The following is a 17,485-nucleotide window of genomic DNA, read 5'->3' as shown; positions in this document are numbered from 1 at the left end:
ATTAACCAAAGGTGACAGAGAAGGTGACAGAGTTAATACAACATTCTTCAGGGTAAAATGCTTAGAGAAAAAGGGGAAGAAGGGAAGAAAAAAAAAAAAAAAAAAAAAAAAAAAAAAAAAAAAAAAAAAAAAGCTCACAGCGCTACCCTCCGAAGTCTTCAGAGCAAGTTCATGAATGTCTGTGGCAGTCTCCAAGGGAACAAAACAAAAATAATATTAAAAAAATACTCATCCATACACACTCAGTCTTTGTCCCTTAACAAGGGTGGAATCATCTAAATAAGTCTAAATTATAATTTGACATCTAAGGCAATACCACATACTTGTCTATAAGCACATAAGCTTGTCTATAAGACTGTCTGTAAGGCTGTCTTCCTCACAATCTTAAAGCTATATACAAGAACAAAAATTTTCTGCAAAACATCTTCACTTAAGATACTCTAGCATACATCGTATTCCTATAAAACACTTGAAGGAGAACAACTAATGCAGCACCCCCTCTATTAAGCAGAGATAAAAGGTCCAGAGAAAGATCGCAACTCAAAGTTCTCCAACCACCTACTTTTTGTAAAGTGCTGCAACGTGAAACAGCAAATGGTCACCTCACTTCACCCTAAGACAAAATTATTGCTCTGGCAAACAAACCAGTCTGAATAAAATGGAGCTCTTCCTCCAGCAAAGCTGACAGACCATCCTCCTTGATACATACTGCTAGTTCACAGGAGATACAGCATTGCCCTGGCCAACCTGCCCATACAGCACCATGAAGCTGAATTTCAACATGACCAAGGGGTGCAAAGGGAGGAAAACCCACACGAGCCATGTTGTTTCAACACAGCATTAGTATCGAAGTCCTATGCTCTGTCAGTGCCAGTAGCTGCCTTGGTCATTCTAATACCATGTGCCTTTTTTTTCTTTCCATCTATTTCCATACAGCCACATTTTTCCTTTGAGCTTTTAGATTTTAAGCAGTGGGAAAGACTGCATGCCATTTCCCAATTGCTGGAGTCTTCCTCTGACTTAAGGCCTCCTCCTTGGAACAATTAGTAATTTTAACATAAACACAAGTTCACAAGTTAAAAACTGTAAAATAAGCCACATGAAAACAACAAAAAAAGCCTCTAAGTAATACATCTTTTTTTGTAAAGGAAACAAATACTCAAAATTGCAGAGTTCTACTCTACAATAACCAGGTGTTGCCTCCAAATTTCTCATATCTAGTGCTTAGTTACTGCAGACTTCATATAATTGCCATTTTGTTATTCTGACAATAGCCTTAACTGCTCACGAACACACACACTGCATGTGTGAGGGGCTGAACAGCTCTCAGGGACAAACACTGGAGAGAGAAAAAAAAAAATCTCTTCAAGTTTCTCACTCTCCAGGTAGTTACAAGCAACACAGAAGACAGAGGACTTACTGATCTGAAAAGCTACCAGCAGCAGCCTTCTACCGCAGCATTAGCAGCATTCCTCCTTCCCATAGGAGCACTAACCCTATACAAAGTCAAGCTTACTTTCTGCATTCAAGAATAACCAGTTCAAAAACTTAAAATATGTCTATTAAAAGCTTTTTTTCAGATGATTTCTTGATAGTTTAAGAGTTAAGTGAGATGTGCCTCCTTTCCCCTTTCCTAGATATAACTCACACTTAAGGACAAGGTGCAGCAAAGATTGGACTGATTTCTCCCTGAAGAGGTGCACTTACTTTTCCAGTTCCTCCTGCGAATGTGCAAAGGTGCAGCTAGCCCCTCGGGGGCACCCTCCTCTCTGCTTCATGTCTCGGCACATGTATGTCTTGTACTTGCTGTGCTGAGGAGGCTGTCAAGGGTAAAGAAACAAAGGAAGATATGTAAGTACATTTAACTGAATGTATCCTCTTATGAAAGGACTGATGTGTGACTAGAATATTCCTTTTGCGTAAAAATCCCAAGAAAATACGAAATCGAACCAACTAACAGGAACAGTATTCACATTTGGGTCTCTGACCAAACTGAAATGTTCAAGAGTGGGCATTTTGAAACTAAGTCACAATCAGATTCTCAAAATAGTTTTTCCAGTTTCTTACTGGATCTTGATGGGACCCTTAGTATCCCTTTGGTCTTCAGGTAGAGCTAAGTTTCACATTTCCCTGTACCCTCCTTGAATTAAAATCCTCTATGATAGTTATTTTTGTCTAAACACACAAGACAACACGATACAGGGCCATCTTCTACACTGTTTTGAATTTGGTCTCTGTGACTTATTGCCATCTTACCATCTACATGTACATCCATTTGCTAAGTACTCTAAGATAAATTTTGAATGAGAACTGAGTCTCAAAGATGTGAAGTTCCTACAGATTTCATGGCAACGCTAAATCAGTCAGGGGAAAAAAACCCTGTCAGAGTTTTCACCATAGAAAGATCTGTAAACACACACTTTTGCTTTCTGTAAAATGCAAGACAAAAACTCAGGTACAAGATACAGCTCTATTAGAAGACAAACTGCAAACTATTTTTTGCACCCTTGTAACAGTGAGGAGGGATTTAGGTGGGGTGTAGATGAGCTCCACAAACCTCTGCTGGCCAGAGCCCCGAGCCAGGGATGCCCATGCTGCAGGCATGGATGCAGGCCCCCACCACGGGGGGCCAGCTGTTCCACACCAGGTACCAGGGCTAGCTAGGTGAAGCTCCCTCCAGTGACAAGCCCATCACAAGCACCCTCAAGAGCTTTCCCACCCCCATCTTTTCCTTCCCTCTACCACTGCTTTTCCTTTTGCCAGTGACAGGGCACATTAGGCCTCCAGAGGAATCAGTGAGTGCAAAAAGTTAAACCAGCAAAGTAGTATTCACCATGATTTGGGTGTTTAATTTGTTTGTGCCCCACCTCGCCCTGAGAAAAATCTCTCTACCAACTTAGCTCCCTTTCACACAACAGACAAAACAAGACGACTCCCACAGAGCACAGGGGTAGTACCTTGGCCTTCTCCCCAGCTTCTTGTCTGGAGGTCTCTAATCATTTCCCTAAACTGCTGCTGGATTAGTTCATTTTCTTTTTATCTTAGCAAATGTGTGAATAAACGCAACAGGAATTTTTTCCTTAAATAAAAGTGGGACTGCAAGGACATCCTCAGACCTACTCCTTATGAAATCATATCTCTCCAGGTGTCACTAATAAACCTGTATCACTAGGCCCAGCCAATAAAACTTTGGGGGCAAGTCTTTTTTCCTTAAAGATACATTGGATTATTCTGAAGTTTTTTGAAGAGTTTTAGCTTTTACCTGTTGCTGGTCCGTTCCTTTCTTGCTGTGATTCTGAATATAATCTACTAAGCCATGAACCACAGTTCTCACAGCAACTAGCCCATTTTCCAGTTGTTCCCATGTTGGAGGTGGAGCATCTATAACAGACAGGAAACAGTATTAGACAAAACTCTACATATTTTGTATGAATATACAAAACCCCACACATGCAGAAAAAGATTTTCTACAATGAGGCTACGATGAAATACTAGCTATCACAAAACTACTAAATCACCAAAAAGGTTTCACTAAAAGGTGTCACCATGAAGGGAGACTCTTTCCAACCAATCCAGGTCCCTCTTCCCGAGTCAATCTTCAGCTAATAAGTATCCAGAGCACTCCAAGTTTGATCCTTGACTAGGTAGAGCACAAGGATTTGGCAAGAAAGCACTACACTGTCTCTAGATGTAGAGTGTAGCTGGTCTTCACTTCAAAGTAGAACTTGTTTAAGCAAACTGAAATCAATTGCTACTTTTATCTCCTGAAGTCATAGTTCAAGCCTTCACACTCCTCTCTGACAATAATCTCAGTTTGGCAAATATGTGACAGGCACAAAATAAAACCTCAGCCACAGCAGCCACTCCTGCCCATGGCCATGCCCCTGGCCAGCCCCACAGTGCTACTAACTTCTCCCAACAACTTCCACCACCTCCTCCCTGTCATAAGCTTCAAATCTTGCAGCTCATTTGCATTCCTTCTAGTTCCCAGTTCATCTTTCCACACATTTGCAGAATGACAGATTAAAAAGAAAGTAGTAAGTTCCCCAAAATAGTGCATCTACCCTGTCTAGAATGATTTTTGCCTATCTTCTTCATTTCAGTCCAGACTTGTACTTTGGAGTACTAGTTTACATGCAAGAGGCTCTATGATTTTAAAGACACCTTCAAGAGACTTCTAAGTGCAAAAGGTGCACTCTAGCAGTTTAGCCAACTTGAATTAAACACCCAGAATTTCTCGACCAAGGACATACAGATTTTAGGTAAGAAAACAGTGGAAGTCCTTACTCTGACAAAGGCTTTCTTAGACACCCCTCCTGTTTGTAAACAGATCTGTTCCACTAACCGGAGGGAAAGAAATATCTCAAAGCAACAGCTAAGATCTTACATTAAACACAGTGGTTCTACCAGTCTTACTGAAACCAGATTTGCAAAGCAACAGGAAATGGCATGTTTACTGAACAGGTAAAGGAACAAAGACTGTTGCAAGTTGTCCCCAGTTAACACTGCCCGGTATGAAGAACACACCATGTAACCTCAGAGGATTACATGCACGTCACATCCTCAGGCACCTTAGCCAGTGCTTTCAAAAACAGAAGGCATCATCAGAAAAACAGGGAAATTATTCCAGCATTTTTTTTCTGGGCTCTGTTTTTATTTCAAAGTAGTTTAGTTCTTCACACAAGTTGTTTTTGCAAGGTTCATTTTCAACATAATTCACGAATCTTAAAATTTATCAGTTATAGAGGACATTTTCTTCTCCTTAAGGAGCAGCTTTCAATCCCCTAATCCAATTAAATTCCTCCTGGTAAACTACAAGTTACACAGTTTTGCAAAATATCTAGACTTACCTGGACTGGGATCGATATTTGCCAGGAGTTCCAGGTGAGGTCGAAGACGATTCAGGTTAGCTGGATCTCCAGTCCTCTGGAGAGCAATAGTCAATTCCTGAACACTCTGTGCAAATGAGGCTGGGGTCTGCAACTTAAAATAATTATAATAATTAACTTTCTACAGACAAAGCAACCCTTTCTGAAGGCTGCTCCATCAAATCAGAGCTATCTTATAAAACTGAAGCATTTTTCCCTCCCAAAAAAAAGCTGTTTTCAGCACCCTAAAGTAAAATACCTCCTCCAGCCTCAAGAACACGCCCTCTCTTTGGCATTCTAAGTTAAAGCATAGCTCCAAACTATGCTTTAACTGCAAAGTTAAATGAAGGCTGTCATTACTTCCAGCAGTGTAACCTGTTTCTTTTCTGATTTGTGTCAGCATTGAGGAAAAAGATGTCAAGTATTTAAGACCCATTTAACAAAGATGGAAGGACAATGTTCAACTTACTAACACCACACAACCTCAGTACCTAATATCCTGGTTTAACTCTACAGAGGTCCTTCAGAAAGATCTGTCATGACCTGAAAGTCAGGTCAAATAGATGGATAGCTACCAGTTCCTTCTTGAAGCTAATCCTCCTGCATGGAAGCCATCATTTAGGTACAAGCTGGGGGGATGATTGTCTTTGAATTTATGGACTAGCTTCCCAGCTGCAAACAAACTATTAACCTGATTTACTACATTGGTAGCTATCAGCTGTTTAGCAGAGACACATCCCAGCTGTGCAGTTAAACTCTATTTCCTACCTACTGAAACAGACCAAGTAGAAAAAGAGAATAGGAGAGCACTGGGAGCAGGATTAATTAAGGTCTAAATATAGGTTCTCATTTAGCCCAAAAAGGTTTTTGAAATAACAGCACAAATGATCAATGATGAGTAGATCTGAACACCTTCCATTCAACTTAAAAGCTTATAGATCTACAAACAGTTACAGACAAGACAGGCTGGGCTGACCGCAAGTGGCTTTACCTTGTCAATAATAGACTGCATGTGAGATTTGTGAGATTGGTCTCCATATAACAGTGAGGACCACTGATCCGGTGCAATGCGTAAACCTGCTTCCATAGCAATTTGAACTATCTGGGAATCATGTTCCCTTCTAAGAGCTTCGTAAGTCCGAAATTCCTCCTTCAGTTGCATCAGGGAGGAATCCTCATCACGCTTTGTCACCTAGCAGGCAAAAAAAAAATAATAATAATAATAAAAAAAATCCAAGAGCCAAGTACAGTTAAGTAGGAGAAGCCAGAGACATAAGTTCAAATCCACCAACAAAGTTCTTCCTCCCAGAGCAAGCTAATTTGCTATCATGACACTATGCAAGGAATATCATCATTATTTCCTACTAAAATAAGCGCTTCATTAACTCTGGTTACTATGAAATAGGTATCCAATACACTCGGAATCAGATCCAGATATTATTACTATCACACTTTCTAAATGCTTGTACCAGTAACTACAGCATCTGCACCCAGCTCCCCAGTCATGACATTATACTGCAGAATTCTGTTCTACATTTCATTATCAGCAACAAAGCATTTTCATCCTCATTTAGTGAGATAACCCTCAAGTTGAGCACAGAGCAACAGACTTAAACAGCGAGCAGTACCATTAACAACTCAGGTTTTACTTATACAGCTTCACTAGTAAAGCTCATTCTGATACTAAAGTGCCTCATGCTTGTTCCTAACCACTGCAAAGCTCAAGTAACAGAAATGGGGCTTTTCCAGCTTTAAGTCTTTTAAAGAGGTAAGTTACACTGGTTTACACACAGGTTTGTTACCATGCATCCTTTAAACCTGGACAGACTCCAAGCTTAGATTTACTGCTTAAAATTGCAATTTCAGCCTCCATTGCCTTCACGAATGTAGGAGAAAGAACACTCAAACACACACAGAACTTAATGAGGAATGCTTTCTATAACTATACATATTTTAAATGCATTTAACAGTATGGGACAGTGACAACTGAAAGAGAAAAACAAATGAGTTTTAGAAGTTGTGAATGTGTAATATAACTCATTTAAAATTAGAGGCCAATTATTTGGCTATACAAAGAAGTATTTTTACGTGGTACGAAACCTCCAAGCAAAGTCTTCATACCTTGAAGCACGAGGCTCTGTAAAGAAGCTGGACAACATGTCCAATGCTAGTTTTAGAAGCCTGAGGAAATCGTGGCTCCAACCTCTGAACCACAAAGAGAACCAAAACCTTCCGTGACAAAGCCGATCCATCTTCCAGAGCCAGCAGAACCAGCTTTAAAGCTTCCTCTTGCATTGCTGGAGGAGGAAAAAGAAAAGGAAAGAGCAGGGAATAAGATGAGGGAAAAAGAAAATCCCGCATTTTTCTTGTGTTCCATTCCACATAGATAAACATGGGACATCAGCTGCAAACTGTAGGCAAAAAAGACATAATGAAATGGCAAACATAAGTATATAAATGAGAAGCAGAGCCAAGTGAAAAGGGAGGGGAAGAAGTGAAGGGTACCACCCCAGACTGCTACTGGGAAAATAGATAACACTGAAAGCACTTATACTGATAATCTAGAGAGATGTATAGACAAGGAGCAAAGAAGTTTCATCACTTGGACACCCAAAGACTGAAAAGACCAAAGAAGACAGAAGGAAGGGGGGGCGAATCTAAGCTCCACACCCTTCCCCAGGAGGGCAGGCTGACGCTCTATGGAAAGACACAGCAGGCAGTTCCCACGCAGACAAAATCAAATAAGTTATGTGCTCTAGCACCAGATGGTTTTCACAGCTGGAAAACAAGCCTCTCCTGTCCTTCTTAGTGGTGCAAGAGTTGGCACAGGGCATTACTGCTAGTTTTCATTTACTTCAATGGAGGAGAAAAACAACAAACAAACAAAAGCCACCCCAAACACCCACATACCACTCCAAAACACTCCCCTATTTTAAGGAACTAACTGCATACTTCAAGTAAGAATATTTTTTGTTGTTGCTCAACAAGTAAGCACTGCAGGTTCAGTAACAGGACATCATTACATTTTTTTCAGGAAAATAGATTGTTTCAACATTATGTAAAATACAATTTAAATTTATGATTATGTCATCTTTAGACATACACCCTTCCTGACTTCTAAGGATGTAACTTTAAAAAACAGACACAAAAATTTAACAAATTTCTCCCCTCACTACCCCCACAACTGCTTGTGTTTATTTCTCTAGCAATCTGGAGAGGGTCATGTCCAGTTACTTCTAGTAGCTCTTTTTCCCAGAAGGGTTTTACTTCCTTGAGGAGAGACAAAGAGACAAACTACTTTCAATTTTAGCTTCTCACAATAACAATAAGCCAATGAGTAATTAGACCTTCACGGATGTCTTGCAAAAGCAGCAAAAACATGAGAAAGTCCATAACAGCAGCACAACAGATACATCATTAATCTGAAGACCTACGGTAAGAAGCTAAACCATTGCCCAACAAAATCACTCAGGCAATTTCTGTCACATGGATGCTTATTTCTCCATCCTCCTCAATCCTAAATTGCTTCTAATACAGCAGTAGGATTGATTTGCATGTTACATACCTGGCCCAAGGAACTGGCAGCCTCTGGCTCTCACGGCAGCCCAGAGGTTGGAAGAGAGCTGCTGCGGGTTCTGGTGCTGCAGGATGAGCTCTGTAACAGTTCTTTCACCAAGCGACCGTGCTGCACGCATAGCTCGGATGCGTCCCTCTTCCTCAACCAGTTGGCAATGAACTAATGTCACAAGCTTCCTTTGCATGGGACGACTTAGCACACTCTGAGTAGTACTGTTAAGACCCACACCTGCAAAACAAAATGAAGCAGAAAGCTGCCACTTCATATCCTTTGGTGCCAGCCTTCGGCTGCTGTACTACAACACTACAAACCCAGTTCTCATCATATTGACTCTGTTAAACAGAGTGCTACAGCCAGGCACATCAGAAATTCATTTTTATCAGTTTGTTTTACTCAGCATTAAAAGTAAACAGTTCTGTGGGGTCTGCTATCGCCCAGATTTATGCTTTGTGATTACTTGATGTGACTCTCTAAGAAACCTCTTGTAAATTCATACTGCATACTTCCCCTTATTTGAGACTTGCAGGGATCATTTAATCCCTACCACCTATTTTCATAAAACACTTACTATTATATGTATAAACCCAAATATTATATAGCGTTATATATATTTTATTTAGACATAATGTTATATCATACTAAACGCTTTGTGATTTTTGTGTATATGTATACATATACGCATGTTGATATTATATATGTGTGTGTACACATATATACACACACATTAAAATTTTCTATCTCCATTTTTCAAAGCCGATCCCCACAGCATTCACCTGTGGTGCTTCATTCGCTTCTGCATCTAGAAAGAATTGATTATTGATTTTCCACATCCAGCATTTGTAATAGACACACACTACACACTTGAACATGGTGAACTTTTGCCAACTAATATTGTTCAAATGGACTCAGTCATTCTGTAAGCTTTTGTATAAATAGAATAACTTATTTCTCCTGTGTCCTACATTCAACACGTACTTCCTTTATTTTATTCCTCCACTGCAACAATGCTGCATTTTTAGAGTAACTTAAGTAAAGCAGAACACAAGAAATAAGAGCATTTACTTAGTAAGCAGAGGTCAGTCCAACTTAGTAAACTTACCTCAACTCACTACGGTAAAGTCTCTGCCTTTTCTCGGTATTATTTTGACATAACACTTTTAGAAATCTTTTCCCCAAGTGGAAACATAACCTTAATGCTCAAAAGGTGATTCCAGTTTGCTATTTTAAAACTAGGTCTAGCTCAATCTTTCCAGACTCTACCAGTAATCATCTGAATAGTTTGTTATGCAACTTATTTGTTTGCAGCTTTCATTTTCAAATGAAATATAGGAATTACCTCTGGCACTGCTGAGTGGTTTGAGGTACAATGCCAATTCTTCCACACATTTCTTGCCCTCCTCATAATGCTTGGTATCTTCAGCTCCACTACATAAAGTAATTGGCTGCTGCTCTGGAACCTGGAAAGACGACACAGACATCCGTGATGAATGTGCACACACAAGCAGCAGTCTTGCTTACAAGCACGCACTCATTTTATTACTATCAAGCATTTCCTGTTTCATTCCCCTTCTCTACAATTTTTCAGCATTAGTGAGCAATACCTAAGTACCAATTTTAATGAACAAATGACTTCCACTCCACTTCCCCCTCAGCCCCAGCAAATATCAGTTGAAGTCAAGTTTTAAAAACAAACACCACATCCTTAAGCTTCAATTTACCTTATGTGCCATGGTATCAGACTCCTTTTTAGGTGGCTGATAAGAAGCCAGAATGCTTATTCCACAAGAGCATACAGTAGCACAAGAACCATGACATTTCTTATAATTATAACCTTCTTTTGAAGCAGCAACCGCACTGAGACACTGCCAAAGCAGGCCAGCCAAAACCCAGAATTATTCAGGTAACTCTGGTTTGCAAGAGGGTACAGATTCATATCTGGGACCTGGCATCACTAAAAATATCTAGGGGTAAGTGTTCAGAACTATATAGTTTAGGAAGGGAGGAGAAGGAAAGTTGCAGCATATTCTGAAGAGACCCAATTAAATGAGCTGCAAAATGACATTATCTAACACAGTGCCTATGCACACATCTGCAAGCATTGTGCTTGGGCTAGTGTGCTTTGTTTTTCTAATGTTTTGGCTGCAACATTTATTTCTTCATCCAGACATTTACCAAGAACTTTCAAAGAGATATTGGACTTGTCTCTTTCCCCCTAAGCTTTAATGCCCACCCCTCACCCCCCCCCCCAGTTTAATTCTTAATGTGTTAAACAAATTCGGGGCTCCAGCACAGCACTGTGCTAATGTTCACAAATGTCACTGTTCAGTAATCAACTCAAAAATATACAATAGTAAAAGACTGGAATTTCTCAAGAAGCTAAACACAAGTTTTTAGGATATTCTCCCTAAGTGAACACAAGTCCCAGACTGTAACTCTCATATTTCCAAACCAAGCACTACCCCAGGGGCAAGGGCATCCTGCCAGTCCCGAGGAGCTGCTTACAGGGACCCCACCAAGGGCTTCAGCATTTTTTTTCCTGCCCGCATAGGATGCAGCCAAATAAAGGAAGAGCTTGACAATTGCATCAATGAATAAAAGGGCTAGATATACAAATGTGTATGCCAAGAACATATCTAGCTTAACAAAGGTATACATTTTTGCTATGTTCTATGCATTCATTCATAGCACTGAGAAGTGAGGAAATTGCTGAAGAGTGTTAAAATAAGTGTTCCTGCTACAGCCTGATGACATTTCCATTAAAGCCTGAACTTCGTTTATTTCGAGCAATCTACTACATGGCAGTCCTTTGCATCGGTTTCATATTCAAGGGTATTTTCAAGCAATTCACAAGAAAGGAATATTATTTTATATCCGTACTTTAAAGCTTTCCTTTCTCCTCCTCCCCGTAGACTCGGGAGGGCGGGGCGGGGGGGCGAACACAGTCACACACACCCTACACCATAGTCTGCAGTTACTGAAATACGTACATACTCTAGAAGTCATTTAGGCTTGCAGAATTTACAAGCAAATGAAAACAAAGTTGGGTCACCTTCTCTGTCAAAGATGCTTTGCCTTCTATCTTATTGCCTGCTGTGCTTGATGAAAAATAAATGCAGTACATAGTACTTGTTTGAGAAATCCCAGTAATTACAAAATGCTCTAGTTTAGTAAATAAATAAATAGGGAGTTTATATAACCAGTCCCTTAGCACAGCTCTGACTTCAAATACGTATGGATGAGCAGGAGCAAAGAGAAAAACCTCCACAACTGAGCGCTGAACAACTCTTTCCAGACTCTGACAGAAAAGAAAAAAAGGAAAATGAAGCCCGCAGAGCACTTTAAACACAGGCTGGTAGCAGAGGTTTGGACCAAGCAACCAACACATTTGACAACGCTTCTGAAAGCAGGATGCACAGTAAGGCATAAAAACAACAGCCCAATATTCAATAGCTCTGTGCAGTGAACATGTTTGTAATCAGGAACAGTTCCAGCAGGGCTGGTTTCCCAGGATTTGGGAAACAGAAACAAGAACACCTCCAGTATTCGCTTTCAATGCAAACAGAAAGCTCCCTGCCCCTTTTGCAGCCCCTGCCATGTTCATACTGTACTCTGCCTCTCCTGGGAGCTGCACAAGCAGAACGGGCTCTGCAGTCCAACAGCACTCACATCTCACATGAGTGTGAGGCTGGTGTTGCACATCCCTGCCCTGTCACTGCTGTAACGCACCTCAGGCTCATTTCTATCTGCCCCTACAGCACGCAAAGCTTACGAGGATGACAACTGAGAACACAACTTGAGCATGGCAGCATTCAGCAAAGCCTGCTTGGAATAGATAAGGGGGACAGGAAGCCCAGTGTTCGTTTCTACCTCAAAGTGAAGCAGGTTTTGCAGGAGGCCACAGCAGCACATTGGAATGCCAGACACAGCACAACTTGACCAGCCAGACATAAGGGTTGGCTGGGCAACCCTAGGGAGCTTCCTCTGCCACCAGAAAAAAAGGCTGGTGCACAAAAACTCACAAGGTCTAATGAAACTGTTGGACAGATCTCACCACATGCAACACTGTAGATCTGTGCACTGCTCCCACTTCTCTTCACAAAAGAAACTTCAGCATAAAAGTCAAAGGCTTGTACAACTTCTTGTAAAGCCAAGGCTGGAAGAGATTTGAGTTCAGCTTTCACCTTCAGCTGGCACAGGTGTAGGACAAGGCACTAGAGCTCAAGACAGTTATTTTGTGCTTTCCAGGAATCCTTGGCAAGAGCAAACATGCTTCTCCCTGCACACCTTATACAACCAGAGCTGCAGCACATCTCACAGCAAACCTTGCAAAGGGCTTGCCCTTCTGCTGGTGCTTTCATACACTGTTCCAAAATGTTTCACCATTTTAGAATTAGAACAATTGAACAACATATACCAAGAGTAAAAAAAACCCAAAGAGGTAGACCATATGACTCCAAAGTCACAGGAAAGAAATTTTCTTTTGGCTCTGTCAAGGAATTGCTTTAGAATCATAGAGAGATCATTCAAGCCCAAGGCATTTTCACTTCCCCATTGCAAAACCTCCTTCCGAGAGGCTGGAGGTCCCCACAGTCCAGGCTGTTGACAAGGCTTCTTGCAGAGCACAAAGAGGCCGCCCTGCCGAATGAGTTCGTTATTTCCATCCACGCTCCACATCCCCTTTTCCCAGGCACCCCACCCTTCTTACTGCAAACTGCACTTACGTGCCACAATAAATGTCTCCCAAAGGAGACCACAACAAGAGCAACAGTGCAACCTGACTTTTTAAAAAAAAAAAAAAAAAAAAAAAAAAAAAAACTTAAACATGGATTTGCACACCCCTGCCTCAGTGTTGAGCCTGGGCATCCTTGCACCGGAGTGACACCCTTCAGAGTGACTCTTGCAGCTGTGGAAAGAGGCAGGTTGTGATGGCACAAGGAGGGGGGAGACCAGAAACAAATGCTCACACCAAGCCCAGCTTCTGAATTAGCCATTTAAGCGCAATTTGATGGAGGATGTCAGCTTGCATCACTGCTAATTAGCAGCAGGCGCTTAACTGGGCAGAACAGAAACATGCTCAGCAGGGCAAAACCCCTTCCATCCAGTTTGAGACACACCCCCCACATTTCTTCCTCCTACAAACAGAGGATTTCTTCCTGCCAAAAAGCAATGCCCACAGCCTTCCAATTCCTCAAAAGTCTGTCAAATGTTTTTTTGCAGAAAATTCCTCCTCAGAGGCCCCTAGTTTCATTAATAGCTACAAAATAGCTCTAGCAAATGTTCTGGTAATGTAAGCTCTACTGTAGCCACCTTCCTCTTCTGAAGGTACCACAAGCTGGCTGGGCTCCACCCAAACTCTCAGCATACATGGGTGCCTTGTCAAACGCCTCCCACTGCATTTATGGTATCCAGGAGGACACAGACAGAAATTAAAGCAACCGCAGGTATCCCTGGCATTCGGTGTCACCTGTTAGGAACGTGCACACTGATGTCTTGAACGTGGAAGAAACCAGGAGGGAAGAGATTTGATGACAAATCCATTACTAAGCACCTTCAAAACACAGGGCTGGTGGATGTTTAAGAGAGTTAAATATAATGAGTAATACACTGAGCTTGAATAGCTGAAATTCAAGAGCTCATTCCATTAGAAATTGGCTTAAGGGATTTCTTCTTTGCCTGAAGATTTTCAAGGTTTTCTATGACTGCTACATCTAATAAAGTCTTTGGCACTTGTGCTCACTCTGCTGAATGTACATATAATGAACAGCACAGCCAATGCCCCCCAGAATGCTATGTGTGAACTTCTCCAAAGGCCCCCCAGAGGAAAGAAAACAAACTTCTCTCCTGCACAGACAAAAGCTTCATGTTGTACTGCTTACCTTCTAAGATTAAACCTGTTTTTTGGAATTCAACATTAAAAAAATAAACAAATGTCTTCATGCAGTGTATAGAGGTTTTCAGAAGATCAGAGATGGTTCAAGATATGCACACCCTCCTGAAACTAAACAAAAAAGTGGAACTGGCTGGCCTACCAGCAAAGCTAGAATAAAGTCTTGGATCACATGCAGCAGGGCAGGCTGATTTTCCATGTCATTGCAAAGGATCTTGGTTTTGTGGATATTTAAATTTAGGCAAAGACCAAGTTAGAGCTACAGGACAGCTTCTTTCAAAGTGTAGCAAATACACACAAACTAAAAAAAAAAAAAAAAAAATCCTCAGGAGGACTGACATTTACCCACATCACAAATGCAGGTATTCGGATACACTAGAACTACCGTAGAAACTCCAGAGTAAAAGGAAGAAGATAAAACGGAGCAAGTAAGAAACACACACTTTAGACACATGGAAACATGGAGTTGAATTACCTTCTCCCCATAGGTTGGATGCATCACTACTACAACCAGAAACAGAACTTTTTCATCTTTGATACAACTTCTAGATCAATACATAGTAAGAGGACAACAAAACCATATCTGGCTCGAAAAGAGTGGCAGAAACACATTTAGGTCTAACTTAGCTGCTTTTAGTCTTTTGATTAGATATTCTTTCTTTTGTTGCCTTTTATAGGTTCTCTACAAACATAGCTCAAAACCAAAATATCCATCTTCCTGAATTTTACGCTGCCTCTTCAACTCATCTGAGTCTAGACCAGGAAGTAAAAAAAAAGGGAAATCTAACACCCCTCTAAGCTACTTGCATCCATCCCACGTGTTTCTTTCTCGCCCATAAATTAGACATTCTTCCATCCTCTGCCCAACTCCCTGTGCAGCCTTTAAAGGTCCAGCTCACAGGAAGCTGCCAGTGGCCTAACCTTGTGGCTTCACAATCAGCTTACGCCAGCTTAAGTCTGTGCCGCTGCCAAACAGGGTGATCCTGCTTCCCATGGCCACACGTTCCTGTCCCTTTCCTCAGGCTGGTACCACTGCAGTAGTCACCCGAACCAGATGCCTGATTCAGCTGACCTTAGGCAGGCTCTCCTCCCTCAGCTGTATTGGGTTTAAGTTAACATAGGGCATCTCATAAAATTACACTCCCATAACACAGTTCAAGTTAGACAAACTAGTACAGGGACTGCTATCAAAAGGATCCATCACCTTCCCTTTCCCTCTCTCGTTTCCATGGCACTGCATGACATGTCTGCAAGCTGAATCAGACAATGTGAGCGACCTAGCACACCACAAGGATGGCTTTCCATGAGATAACTGATCCAGTTCATCTTCAACAGAAGAACGGAGGGAACAGAATCACTCTGTTCTGGTGGTAAGTCACAGCTGCACTGGATTAGGTTTAATGTGCAAAAAACATCAAAATCAAAGGCAGAAAATAGATTTAACTGCCATTCAAGTCAGCTCTGTTACAGCGTGCCAAAGATCGCAAACGTGCAACTTGGAAAGTTTGTGTACAGAAAGGCAGATGTTCATTCTCGCAGAGCTGCATGCTTTATTCATGTGCCTCCCCCTCCGCCCTCTCCCAAATGAAAGAAAAACAACATAAAAATAATAAATAAGAAAATAAATAAGCACTGCTACCTGAGCACCCACAAGTTGCAGCAAGGCTGAATTCACAGGAAGGAGTTCAATGTCTGTATTGATAGTGGTCTGGTCAAAAGGGCATGCCTTGCGATGGAGCTTGTTGAGGCACATCTTGCAGACAGTGTGGCCGCAACCCAAGCTGATGGGCTTCCGGATCGTTTCGTCGAACGTCTGTGTGCAAATCGGGCAGGACAGAAAATCCGTCCACTGTGGAGCTTGTACAGGCATTGCTTCAGGAGTTAATTGACAGGACAAAAATTTAAAGCACAGATTCCACTGGAATCAATTTTTTTTTGGAAAAAAAAAAAAAGTCTGTTTGCTTTTAAATATCTTCTGTAAGTACAGACAGTCAGCACATAGTGTGAAACATAACCTAGAAGAAAATAGAAGCATAAAGTTAGCATCCTCCATTAGAAAAAACACATCTGAAATCCATTCTGCTATGTAAATATCACAGATATTCCTGAAGGAGGAGTGCTGTTCCGAGATTAAAATAGAGCACCGAGCCATGACTTGCTTTAATTCAAGATGTTCTCTGGCACTGAAAAAGTCACTTAAAACTCCTTTTCTTTTGTTATGCAGCTTAAAACAAGCGAACAAGCAAACAAAGAAAAGGCAAGTTATCCATAATCCTCAAGTTCTAGGATGAGATTCATTAGCTTTTCCATGTTTTCTTACTTCTTTACAAGCAGAACTATTAAACTAGACATGAGCCTCCCCCAAAAAACATTAAATGATGCTATGATGATGTCACTAAAACAATTTTAATAGCATTCATTAAAAGGTTGAAAAATTTTGCATGGAAGCACTACAACAGAAAAGGACTTTGAAGGATTTATGACTGGTCAGGTTTTTAACCATTTTGAATGTAAATGTAAAAAAGAAATATTACATATTTTCAAGGAGTGGAAGTACCGTAACACCGTAACTACATGTAACAAGAAATATAAAAGAGTAAACTTAATGGAGGGATGAAATGATACAAAAAGAATGGAAATTCAATAGCGAAAATCCATTTACTTCCTGACACCTGGTGACATTAGCAAAAGGTTTTGCTGGTTGAACAGGTTAACTCAAACACATTTTTTTTTCTCTAAATCAGGAAACAAAATATACTTCATAAGTCAAATGTATCAAATGTAGTAGTTTCACTCTCCCTGTGGCTTAGCTTTCACACTGAAGAGTCAGCACTCACTATGACCTGTTCAGCCAGATAAAAATATTTTCTATGCAGAACTGCAGCCTGTTATCAAATCTTGGTCTGAAACAACCCAAACAAAATCTCAATTCTAAGCAGAAAGAAAAAATTCAAGTTACAATTTGTGCAATTCACAAGTATTTGAAAACAACAATCCACACAAAAACAGAGACTCTGTAGAGCGCCATCATTTCATGCAACTCCTGTTCACAGTTGCACCCTCTTGCAAAGGCAAGCAGCAAAGAGTTTCTAGTTGAGCTTTGAGGGATGTTTTATCAACATGGCACTTAATTCGTTATTAGCTTCAAAACTA

At 40.9% G+C, this 17,485-nt stretch overlaps 1 protein-coding gene across 2 annotated transcripts in view; it reads right to left on the bottom strand.

The window, feature by feature from the left end:
* The window catches only part of RC3H1 (ring finger and CCCH-type domains 1), a 30,526-nt gene extending 14,138 nt beyond the window's left edge, over window positions 1–16,388 (bottom strand). For both annotated transcript variants that reach the window (XM_088524509.1, XM_010213351.2), the window contains exons 1-8: window positions 15,972–16,388; window positions 9,782–9,902; window positions 8,434–8,673; window positions 6,990–7,165; window positions 5,860–6,060; window positions 4,851–4,983; window positions 3,263–3,381; window positions 1,708–1,820 (exon numbers count right to left, since the gene is read on the bottom strand). In XM_088524509.1, coding sequence (XP_088380635.1) covers window positions 1,708–1,820; window positions 3,263–3,381; window positions 4,851–4,983; window positions 5,860–6,060; window positions 6,990–7,165; window positions 8,434–8,673; window positions 9,782–9,902; window positions 15,972–16,202 — 1,334 coding nt within the window. In that variant the 5' untranslated portion in view covers window positions 16,203–16,388. The remainder of the gene's footprint in view (window positions 1–1,707; window positions 1,821–3,262; window positions 3,382–4,850; window positions 4,984–5,859; window positions 6,061–6,989; window positions 7,166–8,433; window positions 8,674–9,781; window positions 9,903–15,971) is intronic.
* Window positions 16,389–17,485: the final 1,097 nt, after the last annotated feature.

The sequence above is a fragment of the Tinamus guttatus genome, unplaced genomic scaffold, assembly GCF_059628265.1.
Source record: "Tinamus guttatus ecotype Peru unplaced genomic scaffold, ASM5962826v1 Tinamus_guttatus_pri_ptg000211l, whole genome shotgun sequence".
In the NCBI taxonomy this organism is placed as follows: Eukaryota; Metazoa; Chordata; class Aves; order Tinamiformes; family Tinamidae; genus Tinamus; species Tinamus guttatus.
Note: the sequence above shows the minus strand (reverse complement) of the source record. Positions and strands in the feature narration are given on the sequence as shown.